We start from the raw sequence: 17,830 nt of genomic DNA, 5'->3' as shown, positions 1-17,830 counted from the left end.
GGCTGTACATCTGTGGCCCTATACCCCAGCAGCGGCTACCTTTCTTTAATGCTTCTGTTGCTAGCAACAAAAGATAAGGTTTAAGGACCCTCTAAGAAGAGTGGAAATAAATAGAGAAAGAGGCCAGATCCACTGAGGGGGGAGAGATAAAGCAACCAGACTGGGGAGGGGGGAGGGGGAATAGAGAGGTAGGACCCGTTTGGAAAGGGAAAGATGAAGTCAAACCCAGTTGTAGGGGGAGGAGAGGCCAGGTGATAGAGATCTTTTACTATATTATAAATACTTCATTTACTATAGATCTCAGAGAAAAGCATATTATCGTACTCTTAATACAAATGCAAAATTTAATTGTCACACATATATTGTATATTCTTTCTGAGAGGAGAGAGAGGAAAGGAAAGGAGGACATTTCTCTTTCTCAGAGGGGAGGAGAAGAGGACATTTTTCTGGATAGGTATACATTATTCTACTCTGTGCTTTGATAATTTTGGGGATAAAAGCTAAATTATAGGCTCCTTTATAAAGACAATTTAGATATTAAAAGACCAAACTTTACTTAGCTAGTTTCCGTAGTATAAAGTTTATAGTTTTATTATGGAAAGGGTGGTAGATGCATGGAATAGTCTCTCGGAAAAGGTGATGGAGGCAGAGACTTCTGAATTCAAGAAAGTGTGGGATAGGCATGTGTGATCTCTTAGAGCGAGGAAGAGATAATGGTTACTGCAAATGGGCAGACTGGATGGGCCATTTGGCCTTTATCTGCCATCATGTTTCTATTAATTTTAACTTGAACTTTCTGCTAGAGATAGTCTCTGGCAGGCAAAGCAGGGTATGGCTTAGTCTTTATTCCCACTCACCCTCCCCACTCCTGCCCACCCTTAGCCCATTTCTTTATTTATACTCTTTATTAATAGTCAGTTATTCTAATTAGGATAAGAGGAGAACTGTTTATTACATATTCTTATTACATTTCATTACTTGCTAAGAATCAAACACAAAATAAAGCATACAATATAATCCTAAGGGTCCCTATACTGGTCTAATATTCCTACCTTATTAAGGTTTAATTAATCAGCTAAATAATACTAAGATGCAGACAGTAGTCCACCAGTAAGAGGGTGTTATCCAGTTTCTTGCACTGAGTGTTACATGTATGATTTTCTCTCAGTTGGCGAGAAGTTATATGTGTATGCTCACTGCAAAGAGCTCCTAGCTCTCAGAGAACGAGTCCGTGCCCTTGAGGCTCTTAGGTAGAAAGCTGAAATCCAGATTAGAGAATGACACAGTGACCCGTTCCAGTGGTAAACCACAGTAAAACCACAGGAATGGGTAACAATTTTGTCTGTTTACCACCAGTGCGGGAACAAAGCCTTTTACTGCTCCGCAGGACCCACTGGACCCATGGGGGGGAGGGGTGGGGGGAGAGGAGAGCTGGAAACCCCGGCAAGCAAGTAATCAGAAGACAACCAGAGCCTGGGACCAACATGACTTGAATAATGACCAGACAACAAAGGTAGAAAAAATAATTTTATTTTCTGTTTTATGATTACAATATGTCAGATTTGAAATGTGTATCCTGCCAGTGCTGGTGTTAGACAGCTAGTGTGAACTAGGACCTAAAAGAGAGAGGAAAAGTATTTTTTATTTATTTTGTTTACACCACAGAACCGGCGTTCGGTTGGAGAAGCTGTAACCCTATACATCTACTAAGACTAAGGGGTCCTATTATTAAGGTGCGCATTTAGGCCCAGAGTCTGTATAGGATGCCTGGTCTCAAAAGCTGATGGGCATCCTATATAGAATCAGGCCTAACACTGTCTAAAGTAAACCCGATTCTCTAACTGACATCCTTGTTACAGACACCGATTAGAGAATCGGGTTATTGTAGACACGGCCGCTAAGCTTATCATAGCAAGGGATCTCCCTACCACGATAAGTTTAGCGGCCGCCAGTCCCCCTCCCAAACAAACGCAGCAGGAGGGATGCCCAATTTCTCCTGCCTAGAACACCCTCCACCTACCCCAAATGAACACAGTAGAAGGGATGCCCAATCCCTCTGCACTGAACATCCCCCTTTGAAGATTGCCGGCAGGAGAGTGCCCAATCCCTCCTGCTGGAAACCCCCCACCCCCCTGAAGATCACCGGCAGCAGGGTGCCCAATCCCTCCAGCCAGAACACCCCCACCCCCCATGAAGATCGCTGGCTGGCCAATCTCTTCTGCCGGGACCCCCCTAAAGATTGCCAGCAGGAGGGTGCACAATCCCCACCCCCACCATAGATAACCTGATGACCCCCCACCCCGACAACCCCCTTCCCATGCGCGGATCCACCTAACCTTTAATGATGGCCGAATGGGTCTTTCCACCCTTCTGCCGTTAATCTTTAGGGGGTGTTCCGGCAGGAGGGATTGGGCACCCTCTTGCTGGCAATCTTCAGGGGGGCTGGGGGTGTTCTGGTAGGAGGGATTGGGCTCCCTCCTGCCGGTGATTTTTATGGGGGGTGTTCTGGCAAGAGGGATTGGACACCCTCCTGCTGGCAATCTTCAAGGGGGCATTCCTCCCGCATTCATTCGGGGTGGAGGGTGTGTTCTGGGGAGGAGGGATTGGGCATCCCTTCTGCCACATTTGTTTGGGGGGATGGGGGATGTTCCGGGCAGGAGGAATTGGGCATCCCACATGCTGCATTCATGTGGGGGTGGGGGTGGGACTGGCGGCCGCAGCTGCGGCCACTAAACTTATTGCAGCAGGGAGATCCTTTACCGCTATAAGCTTAGCGGCCGCATCTACTTACAATGTAGGCCAGCATTTTGCTAGCCTACATTGTACGCGTCTCCCGCTGGACTAGGGAGACGCTTATGGCCGCCTAGGTTTGCCTAAGGCTAGTTCCGGGGCAAACTACACCCAAGCCTAACCTTAGGTGAGCTTAGGTGGGCATGCGGGCCTCCCTAGTCTCCCGAAGGCGCCTCCAATGTAGGTGGCCTACCTTGGGACCTTTTTTAAAAAAATGTGCATCCTGATGGTTGGTTAGACAGCAGTAGAATTAGCATGTGCTAAATCGGTTAGTGTACCTTGATAAAAGGATCCCTAAGTATCTTAATAAAAAATTTGGCCTGCGACTTAGCCTATGTTTTAGATTTCGGCCCCTTATATGATTAAGTTTGACACCCCTGAACTAGATGGAACAGCATCTATAGGCAACTGAATTCAATGATTAAAAAATACTGAAGAAGCTGTTTTTGGATTTAAATGAACTACTGTTAAATTACATCATTTGTGTCTTGCCTGCTTTTGATTTGGCGACAAGAGTCTTATCTACTGATCAGACTCCTATCATCAGGGCCGGATTTTCCTATAGGCTAACTAGGCTTCAGCCTAGGGCCTCAAGATCAAGAGGGGCCTACATTCAAATTGTTAGCAAAATTAAAATTACACTATTCTAAAAATAGTGAACACTAAAACACTGAACCGAAAATAAGGAGAAATTCTACGCTTCGGGATCGGAACCGGCTCCGGCCGCAACAGGGCGCAGACTCGGCTTCTCCCTTTCTTTTTCTCGCCCTGGGAGGAGGATCGGGGAGGGAAAGACGTCAGCCCCACGGGGAGAGAGACAAAATGTGGATCCGTCAGGACAGGGCGGCTCAGACTGGCATCAGGGGTGGGGGTGGGGGGGTTTCAGTGGAAGGGGGATGGGAGGCAGGCTGGCATCAGAGGGGGAGTGGGGGGGTTTAATGGAAGGCAGGCAGGCAGGATGGCATGGGGGTGTTCAATGGAAGGGGGATGGGAGACAGGCGGGCATCGGAGGGGGGGTGAGGTGAAGAAGGATGCACTTGGGGCACTATGGACATAGGAAGGGGCAATGTTGTAAGTCTTAACAGAGATTTCGGCAGTTGGAACCCAAGCACAGTACCGGGTAAAGCTTTGGATTCTCGCCCAGAAATAGCTAAGAAGAAAAAAAAAAAATAAAATAATAATTTAAATTGAATCAGGTTGGGCAGACTGGATGGACCATTCGGGTCTTTATCTGCCGTCATCTACTATGTTACTATGTTGTGTGTTATGTTTGATTAGTTATTGTTACAAGTACTATATATGGTGCTGAGAATAAATGTCCAAATAAGTGTTCTCAACTTTTTTTTATTTATTATCCGTGTCACATTTTTTATAAAGGTTAGTACCAATAACAACATGTTTCATTTAACATATTGATATATATCACAGTAATGATGTATTTTATTATCTCTCATGTAATTTACAAACTTAAAAATGGGAGGTGAAAGGGCCTCATAAGTGAAATAGCCTATGGCCTCTTTTCATCTAAATCCGGCCCTGCCTACCATCTACAACATCCTTCCATCACATGAGCAGTTGCTCAAGCATCTTACTGCAACAGATTCATCCACTGATGCTGGCATAAAGGAACATTTCCAACATTTAATAGACCCTTATTTTCCTATTCATCCACTACATGGTGTTGGTTCTCTTCTGCACCCATGTCTGAAAGACAATCCAACTATCTTCCTAGACCAGATCGACATGGACGGCTTTGTTTGTAATTTACAAACAGTTGTACCAAGTATTGTCCCTTTTTATACTTTAATAAAAATATAAAATCATAAGTGTTTGAGGCTTATGTAGCTGAGGACAGAATCCATGGGGATAGGGATAGAGCACACGGGAATGGGGACACATGTCATTGTCTAGGCCTATTACATCACCAGGGAACTTTAGCAGGGTAAGATGGGGCGGGGAGAGATACAGAGAGTTTGACATGTTTGCTTACAAATAATCTCTTCCTGTCAATGTGTGAACTAATCCCCTGTTCATGCTTAGATATGAAGGAAGATATTTTCACCTAATGCAGCAAACTGATGAATGTTACTGCAGCAGTACACACTGCTTAGTTTTTAACAAAATGATAGTTTGCACTGTAGATTTATTTGGCATTTATTGCATTGAGGCCTGCAAGAGAGAGAGACTGATAAAGACTAGCTAATGGGGACATGAGGTATGGATAGGCTGGGATGGAGAGAGTATAGTATAGATAGGCGACAGGAGCGAGAAAAGGAAAGACTGTTGGATAGAACCAGAAATGAAAATTGGGACTTTGGATACTTCCTTGGTTTCCTGTTTCTTCCCCATGGCCACATAACCTTTTCTACTCTTGAAGTTTGAGTTCTTTGCTCTGAGCTAGTCAGTCACACTCACAAGCCATCGTGCTGGGTAATTTTTTTTCTTTACTTGCTGTGGATAGAGTGCAATTATATAGTTTGAGTTCAGTTACCCTAATCATTTTCTAATGTCATCTCCTACAGCTGGCAGAAATGCTCTTTGGGCATATGAAGGTCTTTCTTTAATGCTATTTGTACACAAAACAGAGAACTACTGTATTTAAAGTAAATGATACAATGAAGGAATCAGATTTTCTGAGATCAGTATTCCCTGTTGGTTGATACAGGGATATACAGTACTATATTACTGTGATGTTCTTGGGAGACAAGTTCTCTAGATGTGCAGTTTTGAGGCCTTATATGTCAGGGCAAGTAATATGAAAATCCCCAAGATTTGTAATTTGGGAAGTCAACAGTTCTTGAAAGAATTCCAACCTTTTAATAGATCTCATAGCAGAAGAATAGTGTGACTCTGTCTTGGATGAATTCCTGACTCTTTGCCAGCTTCTTGAAATTCTTTTATTTTTCCAAATGACAAGGAATGCTAGTTCTGTGTATTTCTGGTTCCTGAGTTCTAATATGTAGCTTTACCTGTGGTGATACAATCAAAGTCCTTAGGCTTCAGGTCATTGATCTTGCGCCCACTGTACTCTGGAGGGCTCTCACAATAGAAGGGTTCCACTGTGGCATTAGTGGTGCCCAGCCACTCCACCAGCCACTTCAATCGGCAATCACAATGAAAAGTGTTACCACGAAGATCCCTGCAACATAAAAGAGATCCTTTCATGTAGAGTTACCCTATGATTCTGTAAAGCTTTTGTGAGGAACAGTGCTTAGAGAGCTCAAATCTTGGAGACCTTCTCCCATTCCTCCACTCAGCATATGTCCTTGAGTATATCACTACACCCTGTGCTTAATTTTATACTATAAACTCTATAGTGACACAGGAGAACAGTAACTATACACTTTGTACTATACATATAAAAGCAAAGATTAGAAAGAATGTAAAAATTGGAATTCAGATATTCACATTGGGACACATCAAATGCCAGTAATATTTCATAAAAAGATCTGCAGATGTAGAGCTTTATCTAAAATGCATGCATAAATAGATACGTATGTGTTGGGTATATATGGTGGCAGCACCCATTTTGCATTTATCAACATCTAAAACATCATAAAAACATATGAAGCTAAGAGTTACCATACTGGAACAGACTGAAGATCCATCAAGCCCAGAATCCTGTTTCCAACAGTGACCAACCCAGGTCACAAGTACCTGGCAAGATCCCAAAGAGTAAAACAGATTTTATGCTGCTTATTCTAGAAATAAACAGTGCATTTCCCAAGTCCATCTTAATAATGGCTTATGGGCTTTTGTTTTAAGAAATGATCCAAACGGGGGTTGGGGGTGGAGGGGTGTGTGTGTTAAACCCTGCTAAGCTAACTGCTTTCACCACATTCTCTAGCAATGAATGTTAAACCCTGCTAAGCCAACTGCTTTCACCACATTCTCTAGCAATGAATTCCAGAGTTTAATTACATGTTGAGTGAAGAAATATTTTCTCCAGTTTGTTTTAAATTTACTACGTAGTAGCTTCATTGCATGCTCCCTACTCCTAGTGTTTTTGGAAGGAGTAAACAAGCGATTCACGTCTACTCGTTCTACTGTCTATTTTATAGACAGAAGCAACTAGACAACATGCACCTATACTGTAAGTACCAACACTTAGATGTGCATTTCAGTCATTATGGAAACCTAGATATCTATACTATTCCATTAGGATTAGGTACAGAGCTCATAATTCTGGATGGAGGAGGACTTCTTTTAATCCTCATATAGAGCGCTGCCCAAACCAAGCACTTTTCCAAATCCTAGACATGCCCAAAAGCAGGTGCCCAATCCTAGCATTGATTTTGGTGCTCAGAATTGTATTCCCTGTTTCAGAATGGTGAGGGACATGTGTATGTTTTGGCCCAAAGTATCCTAAACAGTCCACAACAACCAGTATACCTCAATTTCACACTGTTGGTAGATGTGTTATCAAGTTCAGTCTAGATCTAATGGGGTAGGTCTAGTCAGAAGTGTTCATTTTGGCCTTATTTGAATTTGTTTGAAAAGTTAATAACAGGTAAGTCCCCTGAAAGGGAAGTGGGCAGGGAATGCCTGGTTCTTTCCTGCTCATGGCTGGAGAGTGCTACTCCTGAGTGGCTGGATCCCTTCCTTCCCTAACCCTATCTCAGGCAGTTAGTCAGCAAAGTGAGGATCTGTCTATCATTGGCTTCCCTCCCCAATTTTGGAGTAGAACCTTAAGAGCCATATTCTATAAATGGTGTCCAATTGTAGGCAGTGGTAGATGTCCCACGGTTGTTTAACCAGCCAATCAGGATGCATGTTTTCTAAAAAAAATAAAAAACAACCTGAGGCAGGCCGCCTACACTATAGGCATCTGTTGCGGGTGCAGAGAGGGACCTAGGGATGTTTAAGCTCATCCTAGGCTGGGCATGGGCATGGTTTCACCCAGAAGCGGCCTTAGGTGAGCTTAAATGGCATTAGGCATCTCCCTAGGGCTGTGATAGGTGCCTGAAATTTCAAATAGACGCAGCTGCTAAACTGATCGTAGCAAGAAAATCTCCCTGCTGTGATCATCTGAGCGCCTGCAGCAGAAATCCCCAAATCCCCCAAATCACATTTGCCACACTGGGACTCAATATCACTTCTTTGTAAAAGGGGCACCTAGTATGCTGTCAAAATTTTATTTGTATAAATTGTAATTTATTTATTTAATTAGTTTTCTATCCCAATTTCCCCAAAGAGCTCGGAACAGGTTACAGGTATATGTCTGTTTTATTTTAAACAAATACAGTCTGTTTTAACTAATTTAATTGTTCCATACTGATTTTATGTCCATATATTTTGTAATCTTTTGGACTGATTATTGTTTAGCTTGTCCAGTGCTCATTTTAGAATACCATACTGCAGTTTGTGTGTGAACTACTTGTGAGTAACATTATATATTATTATTTTTAAACATGATTTTATAATTGTTTGTTTTTATTGTTAATACTTGTTATTTCCTGTTAAAAGTGTAGTCACCCCTGATGTGGTTCAAGTGTGCCTGATCTTATTTAATGAACTGAAGTCTTTCAGACATCAAGACATGTGTTCTGCTTCTTTGGACTGCCTATATAAGGTATGTGCATATTTGCAGAACAGGGAATTTGGCATGTATGTGCACATATATTTTTTCTATGCCAGTATTCTAAACATGTACATGCCTAATTAGCATGTAAATGTGTGTCCACTTTACAGAATTATCCCCCTTAGAGGCAGCTGTTTAACATATAAACCCAATGAATATTTAGCCCTTAGTTTTCTTCCATTTTAAATGCGTTGTTAATTAATTTGGCAGATTGATTCCGTGAATAAAGATAGCTGAGATTTGTACAGATATGATTCCGCTTTGGCTGATTATGGTGTACAGTACTGGAAAACTTGCTATATTTGAGTTCCCACTTGCATTTCCATGAGAGAAGTCTTACACATTGGTGAGCGTATCCAGACCCTGGAATAAGCCCCTTGGAAGACCCTGGAAATTATTATCAGCTAGGCTCCTAAAACATAAAGAAAGAGAACATGGTGTTATAAAGCAGAAGTTAGCAGCAAACAGAGAAACTCAGCTTCATTCTGGGATACAGTTTGCAGGAAAGAGTCTTATAATACTTTGTAACAAGCCAATAGACATGCATGCAATCAATTTAATAATAGCTTGATGTGGCCACGTTTCACCCTTTGGGCTGCTTCGGGGGCAGAAGCTATAACACCAAAATAAAACAAATCAAACCACTTAATAATTAAAATGAATCAAATAAAAATAAGTTAAATATATGCAAATGAATTAAACATTATCTGTGCCATGTATAAAAACAGAGAAAGTGATCAGAAAAGAATAACAAACATCAATATAAACAGTACATGCAAAGAGAATGCATCAGCATTTTATGATATAAACTGCATGCAGATGTGGGATATACGTGAACAAAAAGGACGATAAACCAAGAGAGCCACATACCTATAAGGGATAAAAACACAACTTTATCTTACTAGCTGAAATGTATCCAAAATAGCCTGAAAAATAACCAAAAATGTACCGTATTTTTTGCTTCATAAGACGCACCTTACCATAAGACACAACCTAGATTTAGAGAAGAAAAACAAGAAAAAAAACATTCTGAACCAATTTCTCCCTGCCAGGCTCTGCACCCAACCCCACGCTCCTTGCCAGGCTCTGCACCCTGTCCCCCTTCTGGTGGTCTAGTGGTAGGCCGGGACAGGGCACAGGGCTGGCCGGGATAGGGCCCAGGGCAGGGGCAGTGACAGGTCAGGCAGGCTTAATAGCAGGCAGGCCTAGTGGCCTGGTGGCAGGCAGGCAGGCAGGGCCCTCCCTGGCAAGGCCTCCCCCAACAGGGCCCCCACTCCGAGACAGGCAGGGCCCCCTCTTTATCTCAATTCTTCCGGCAGTCCAGCACTGTAGGGCAGGAGCTTTCAGCCTCCTGCCCTTTCCTCCAGCTGACTCCTGAGTGGCAGGGCCTTTCCTCTGGCTGACTCCCTCCTGCCCTTTCCTCTAGCTGACTCCCATGGTGTGAGACAAGGCAGGAAGCAGAAAGCTCACACCTGCCTTCTGCACTTTGACTCTGACGCTGCGTGAGCTTTTTGTTTCCTGCCTTGTCAGCTGGAGGAAAGGGTAGGAGGGAGTCAGCCGGAGGAAGGGCCCTGAGGGGTGGGAGTTGAAGAGAGATGTTGCCGCTTCGCCGGTTCTTTTCCAGTCCCGATGTGCTATCTTGCGGTCGGCAGGAGTTTTCACGTTTCAAGTAGTGGCAGTGGCGGTATTTAACTTCTGCACCATCAGAGGTCCTTCTCCCTTTTGTACAGAGCCACCGGAGCTAAAAACTTTTTTTTTTTTTGTCTGTTGTGGTGGTTGGTGGTTTTATGCTGCCTTCCCCCGCCGGTGCCGAAAACAGGGAGCTGAAGAGACGTGCTTCAGCAGCTCTTCCTCCATGCAGGCGTGGAGCGGCGCTGAGGGTAAGCTTGTAGACAGTGATGTCTACATAGAGGGAATCAGCCGGAGGAAAAGGCAGGAGGCTGAAAGCTCCTGCCCTACAGCGCTGGACCGCCAAATGAATTAAGGTCGGGGATGGGGGGAGGGTATTTGCTCTATAAGACGCAGCCTTATTTCCAACCAATTTTTTAGTGAAAAAAAGTGCGTCTCATAGAGTGAAAAATACGGTAACTAATTGAAATCATCAATCACAAAATATAATGTTCAAAATCAATGAGATGCTGAATCCCAATATAAACGACTGGGTTAGGTCAAAAAAGCCTAGTTCCAAAAAACGGAATCACAAATAAACAGATAGAGGAACCAGTTCAAAAAATACTTTCCACTTTCAACGGTGCTCAGAATCCAAGATGGAATGTAAGAACTCAGAGTGGGGGATTAACCCCTACCAGAACTCTTGTGGTATCTATCATTGCACCATGACTGCTGTGAAAAGTTGTTTTGAAACATTGAATAGAATAAGTGATACTTTGTAACTTGCACACTTTCAAATTGCTTATAATGTATGAATGGTTCAAAGGTTAAGTAACTTAGCTGAAGATTGCTGCTAGCGTTAGTTTGGCTGGGTCCTGACGCGTTTCGCCTTACTGGCTTCCTCAGAGAACCCGCATACAATCTTGCATATTGTTATTTATCCTGGTTTGAAATCAGTCAAATTTTCTTTTCCTGTGGAAAAGAAAATTTGACTGATTTCAAACCAGGATAAATAACAATATGCAAGATTGTATGCGGGTTCTCTGAGGAAGCCAGTAAGGCGAAACGCGTCAGGACCCAGCCAAACTAACGCTAGCAGCAATCTTCAGCTAAGTTACTTAACCTTTGAACCATTCATACATTATAAGCAATTTGAAAGTGTGCAAGTTACAAAGTATCACTTATTCTATTCAATGTTTCAAAACAACTTTTCACAGCAGTCATGGTGCAATGATAGATACCACAAGAGTTCTGGTAGGGGTTAATCCCCCACTCTGAGTTCTTACATTCCATCTTGGATTCTGAGCACCGTTGAAAGTGGAAAGTATTTTTTGAACTGGTTCCTCTATCTGTTTATTTGCAAAATCAATGAGAACCAGCTTCATAAAGCTTAAACATCAGAAAGAAAAACTTGCTGTTGGAAGTGCAAAAAAAGTAATAATTCTCCTTACACATTAACAAACGTTTCATAAAATGTCAACCATATGAGGTCAGCAACTATTTTAACCCAGACTTACAAGGTCAAAGGTTAAAAAAATCTCAAAAAAGGATATAAAAATATAAAAATAGTGTTGGATACAATTTAAACCAAAATTATGCTGGCAAAGCATAAAATAACAGCTCAAATGAATTACTTTATGTATAAAAATATAACTGAAATAGTTATTAAAAAAACGCTAAAATCAATCTTTTCAAATATCTTATATCTAAAAATCAGTTATCAGAGCAACATTATTAACCACTGCCAACCATGAACTGCTAGTTTTCAAAAAGAAACATTGTAAAAACACTGAGAAGACAATTCCTCAGTGGGGTAAATTTTAAAAGTACTGCTGGCAAGAGCATACCTGCTGTGTGGTTTCTGATTTTAATTTGGTTTTCTTTGGTTTTTGATTCCAATCTCTCTAGTGTCTGCCTGCTTTCCAAGCTTACTCTCTCACGATTGAGTTAGCTCCGCCCACTAAGGTGACCTCATTCTCTGGTGACTATTTTTATTGCCAATCTCTTCAGCGGTGTGACATGCTCCTTGGTTCACGCTCCTTCGTGCGTCTCCAAACTATGTCCTTATTCTTTTATATTTTATTTGTATTACTTCAACCTTTAAACCTGGATAATTTTTCATGTATCCCTACTCTTTGGGTACGAAGGTTGCCTCATTTGAGGCCTTTCTGCCCTTCCTTCCAATCCAGAAATATTATTTCAGTTCCGTGGCTCCAGTCTCTGGTTTATTCTTTCTCTTGTTCCACTTCAAATATATTGAACCTAAAAATAGCGAGTTTAAATGTATGGGCTCTTCGTTCAAAGATACATTTAATTTACGCTCTTTTATTATCTGAAAAACTGGAAGTCCTAACTATTTTAGAGACCTGGTTATCCCCAGGGGATGAGGATCTACTTCATCAGGCCTGTCCCCCCAGTTATTTAGTTTTTTTTATCATCACCATTCACAATATTTTTATCTAGTCTGATTATTGCTCAGGAGGACCATTGCTCTTCCCTCTTGACAATAGAATATTTTGCCTTAAAAATTTTGTCACCATCAGATTTGTCACTTCTCTTCTCTTAATTTTTTTTTTTTTATTTTCTTTATTCATTTTCAAAATTACATTAAGTGTTAAATATATTCATTCACATTAACAATAAATATATCACTTACAAACAATCATTGATACATTTCATAAATTCTTATCTCTTCCCCTTTCCCATCCCTACCCCCATATATTCCATTATCATATAAAACATGTAATAATAAAATTCTCCCCTCCCTACACCTTAAGTTGATAAAATATAAGGGAAACAATTTCAAATTATCTTTACAATACAATATTTGTCACTTCTCTTGATCTACGCCCCACCACCCATAACACTTTCAGCTGTTTCTCAGCTTTTTATCTTATCTCCTATTTTCTCTCTCTGCTTCTTTGTTTCTTATTCTTGGAGATTTAAATATCCATCTTGATGATGTCTCTAATTACCTTTCAAAGGAATTTCTAATCCTTCTTCAAGATTACTCTCTCTCTCTCAACTGGTTTCCGGTTTTACTCACACCGCAGGTCATCTGCTTGATGTGGTTATTGCTGACTCCTCATTAAGCTCTAGAATTTCATTCCTTTCAACTTTGCCTGATCATTTTCTAGTTTGGTTTATCCTGTCTATTGAAACTACAATTACACCGCTTGTCTCTAGCCATACTACAACTAAATATGTTCAAAATTTTTCAACCCTCACTGAAGAAAATTTCCTGATGATTATTCTAAACTAAACTAAACTAAACCTTAGGTTTGTATACCGCGCCATCTCCATGGTCATAGAGCTCGGCACGGTTTACAGGGATTGTAATGAGAAAGGAACTCCAGGGAAAGGGTTAGATGATTATTCTGATCTTGGGTTATCTGAGCAGATCACAACCTGGGACAATGCCCTGCAAACTGCTTTGGATCTTTCTGCCCCCCCTTAAATTAATAACTTCTAAACATCACCCATCTCAGCCCTGGTATCATTCAGGTTTATCACTGTTGCGACGCCAATAACGTAGTATGGAACTCCTATGGAGGAAAAATCCTTCAGTCTTATCTGAAACATGCTTTAAATCTCTCTCAAGGCTATATTCCTCTTCCTCACGGAAAGCTAAATGGAATTATTTAGATAAGATTTTACGTGACTTGAACAACTCCCAGTTCTATTGTCTTTTCTATTCCCTTTCGGGTTCTTCTAAGACTCATAATTCTATGTTCCTACCTCAGAACTTGCTGACGATTTCGCAAAGGGTTTTTCTGATAAGGTCCCAAGCTTAAGGAACTCATTAGTAAAGGTGCCTTTTCCATCCTCAAGTACTGATTCATCCACTGCAACGGTTCCTGTTTCTGAATTTTTGGCTTTCAATTCACCATCTGCTTGCCTAGTAAAGAGGGTGGTTTCTTCTTCACCCTCTACATCTTCTCCTAATGATTCATTTCCATCTTTCCTTGTTAAAAGATTTTTGGATTGTCTACTGTATCCCTTGCTTGCTATTGTTTCTAATAGTCTTGATTCTGGAACATTTCTTGTAACTTGGAAGCATGCAATAGTCACTCCTGTTGTTAAATCTTTGAAGTCTGATCCAGCTATTGTTAATAATTATAGTAAACTCACTAACCCCCCAAAAACTGCCAATGGAGCTTGCAAAAGATACCAACAATGAGGCAACAAAAGTCACTAGGTTCCGAGAGAGGAAACTCAAAAGCGAAAACCACTGGAAGTGTAAACACAACTTGAAAAAAATCTACTAATAAATAATTAATAATAGTGATGCGGTGCCCTCAGTGTGTAGGATCAGCGATGGGAGAATATCTCCAGCGCTTACTCCATAAGGTAGAGGCCACCATGCCCTCACTTGCACACCATCATCGAGCACCGCATGTATACCTTAAATGAAAACTAAATCAAACACAGTGAAGTGTATAAATAAATACCAGTGTAATCGCAATTGAGACCACTCAGGGAACCCCCCAGCCAACTCCCCAAGATGAAAATAGACTTAGCTTTAAATTATCTTCAAGGGTAAACCAGCCAGGATAGGAGGAAGTTGGTAGAACCCCCTTAATACCAGGTCCGATCCAGGTTCAAACAAGCCCGGTTTCGGGAGTTCAGCGTCTAACCAATTATGTGCAATCAATTCACTTTCACAAAAAGCTTTGCACAAGCACCCACAAAATTCCCCAATCCAACATGTGCCCTTTTTTATTTCTCTTCCCCACTTCCTTCTAGTGTCTGCTCCCCTTCCCCCTCCCTTCCATTCAGTGTCTGCCCCCTCTCCCCACACTTCCATTTAGTGTCTGTCCCCATCTCTCTACCCCTTCCATCTCCTGTTCATCCTCTGTCTCGCCCTTCCATTCACTGCCTTCTCTGACCTTTCCATCCAGTGTCCACCCTCTCTCTCTTCCATATGGCATCTTGTGATATGCAGGCTGTGCCTGCTAGGTCTGGCCCTAGTGTAAGACCCATTTCTAGAGCAGACATTTCTCATTCGGGTACATTTAAAACCCATTCTGACAAGTTCCCCGACTTTCCTTCTTTGTCCAGTAGAGGGAACCAGGGAGCTAAGCTGCAGATTTCCCCTCCCCCACACTGTCCCAGAGCACCTAACAGGATATCCTCTGCACCTGAGAGTTTGGGGCATGGTTGCAGGCTTCTAAACCTGAAGTTTGAACTATTAGAGAGGCAGAGGGAGAAACTCAGGGCAGAGGAGCAGCTGCAGTTGAAGAACTGGCAGCCAAGCTCAGGGCTGAGAGCTCTGCAAGGCCGCCAACAACTGGAATGCATGAAGTTAACAGAAGCCGGAGCAGATTTATCTCCTGACCCGTCTGAAATCCCTCAAGACATGGAGCTGGATCTGGAGCCTAATGTGGTGTTTGAGAACGGAGTCCAACCCATGGAGGTGCGCTGGTCCAAAAAGGCAAGTAATGGAAACTGCCTAGGAGGATTATAAAATCCTGTGTTTTGTTTTTGAACTATTTTGAAAGTGTCCCTTGATTACCCTGTTGAGCTTGAAGCAGGGTGGGAACCTTTATAAGAACGGTGAAAGACTTATTCTGTTTTGGTTTTTTTTCTTCCTTTTGGGAAGTTGGACTGTTTCAAGTCAAGGTGGTGGGGTTTGCCCCGCGTTCAAAGAGGTGGGATCGAGGGCCTAAGTTTGGCAATAGTATCACCACGTGGAGCACACCGCCTGACCAGCATTTTCTCTGCTGGGAAAGCCAGTGCCGTAGCACTGGTATACACCAAGGTCAGCTGCCTAAAAGAAAAGACTGTTGTATTAATATTTTGTTTTTGAAACCTTCCAAGGTGGGACTATTAGTTAATTGTGGAGCCCATAACAGCTTGTGAAGAAGGTTTGCATGTTTGGGGGTTTAAAACCTCCTAGAGTTTACATTCAACTCAGAGACTGTTTTGTTGTGCCAGTTTGATGTTTTGGACTATGTTTGCCTATCAAGAATCCTGACATGTTTGTTTTTATTTTATGACTGGCTTGTGGACAAACCAGTGAAGCAGCCCATTTGCTTTGATTTAAGAAATAAATCCAGTCCTTTATTTGACTATTACTTACCTAGTGGGTTGGTGGATCCTTTCACTGAACGTTTACTTTATTTTTTTCTTCCTTGTGCTGCCTGCAGCGGCGCACAAGAGTAATTCCCTTGTCCCAGTGACCCGGGACCCATTGCCCTGAGGCTGCCGATGACAAAAGTGGTATCATTCATGGGATTTGATTTTTACTGTCCTCATTGGGAGATCGCGAAGAAAGGAACACGAAACTAGGAATGACATAACTTTCTGTTTTGAAGAAGGGAAGCCAGCACGTACAGTTAGAGCCAGCAGCCCCCCCCATTCAGTTCGGTCTAACACTGCACTTTCTGTTTCGAAGAAGAGAAGCCACCACACGCAGTTAGAACCCTGCAGCCTGAGTTAAGTTTGCTTGAGGGAGAGTGAGCAGTGAGGGAGTAAGGGAGGGATGCTGACTTTTATCAGGCAGTCGAGGGCCCCCTGCCCTGTTTGCTTCCCCTCTAATGCCGGCCCTGGGCCCCCCTGATATTTTCAGGCCCTAATCCGGCCCTGGTGATCAGATAGTCACTATCTTATGCTTATCTTTACTTTTCTTTTCCTTATTCTTTCTGTATTCTACCCTCTTGTTCCTATCTTGCTTGGTTTTTTCCTTAAGATATTATAAACCCTTCCTATCCTTTTGTCCTTTTTGTGTCTAGTTTGGTTAATTTGTTCATGTACTTTCCCCCTTATGTTTTTATTTTACATATTGCCCACTATTTTTATTTACTGTACACCGCTTTGATTGCCCATTGTTTTTATTAATTGTATTGACTTTTGTTAAAAATGGCAGTATATCAAATAAAATAATTGTAACTGTATTAAAATAAACCTGGAATATAATTCGTTCCAGCACCATTTTGGATGTGTTCCAATGATGCAAATGGCATCATCGGAATGCATGAAAAATGCAGATCCATAGAATCATTAAAAAATACCAAAATTAAGCTGACAAAGTATGAAATGACAGCTCACATGAAATACTTTTTATATATAAATGTAACTAAAATTATTTTTTTTTAAATCCACTGAAAATTGATCTTTTCAAAATTCTTCTATCTTAAAACTGATTATAAAAGCAACATCATTATCCATTGCCAATTGCCAATTACTAGTTTTTAAAAAGAAAAATTGTGAAAACACTGAAAAAACATTAAAAATAAACTCAGAATACCATGCATTCCAGCGCCTTTTGGATGCATTCCAATAACACAAATGATGTCAATAATTCAGAAAACACATACTGGGACACAAACAAATTAAAAACTATTAATTGTACATAAAAAATAAGATTCTGATCATAACTAAACTTAAAATAAATCTTAAAAACTTCATTAAAATTGCATTGTCTAAACTAGGCTTAACATGTAGTGACGTACCACAAATTACAGCTTCATAGGTTAAGGGAATAGATGACTTAAGAATAAGATTTATTTGTCCCCAAATTGACTTCCAGAAACTAAGTATCAATGGACAAAAATATAACAGATGATCCAAAGTCCCTATATTAATATGACACTGCCAGCACCTATTACACTTCCCCCTCCCCATTCGCGGTTTTGGCAATCACGATTTCACATATTCACGATTTTTTGGGGAGGGAGAAAAAAAGAAACCCCCCCCACAGTTTAGCCTTCCCCCCGGCGTTCCGGCCTTACCTGGTGGCCTAGCGGGCTTTCGGGGCAGGAGCGATCTTCCTACACTCCTGCCCCGTGTAGATCGCCAATAGGAAATGGCTGTGGGGAGTTCCCGTCGTAGTCTCGAGAGACTACG

At 41.7% G+C, this 17,830-nt stretch overlaps 1 protein-coding gene across 3 annotated transcripts in view; it reads right to left on the bottom strand.

Annotated features, from left to right (window-relative positions):
- The window catches only part of LGI4 (leucine rich repeat LGI family member 4), a 74,549-nt gene that overhangs the window by 10,766 nt on the left and 45,953 nt on the right, over nt 1-17,830 (bottom strand). For all 3 annotated transcript variants that reach the window (XM_033962556.1, XM_033962557.1, XM_033962558.1), the window contains exons 6-7: nt 8,712-8,783; nt 5,760-5,929 (exon numbers count right to left, since the gene is read on the bottom strand). In XM_033962556.1, coding sequence (XP_033818447.1) covers nt 5,760-5,929; nt 8,712-8,783 — 242 coding nt within the window. The remainder of the gene's footprint in view (nt 1-5,759; nt 5,930-8,711; nt 8,784-17,830) is intronic.

The sequence above is a fragment of the Geotrypetes seraphini genome, chromosome 11 (genome assembly GCF_902459505.1).
Source record: "Geotrypetes seraphini chromosome 11, aGeoSer1.1, whole genome shotgun sequence".
NCBI lineage: Eukaryota > Metazoa > Chordata > Amphibia > Gymnophiona > Dermophiidae > Geotrypetes > Geotrypetes seraphini.
Note: the sequence above shows the minus strand (reverse complement) of the source record. Positions and strands in the feature narration are given on the sequence as shown.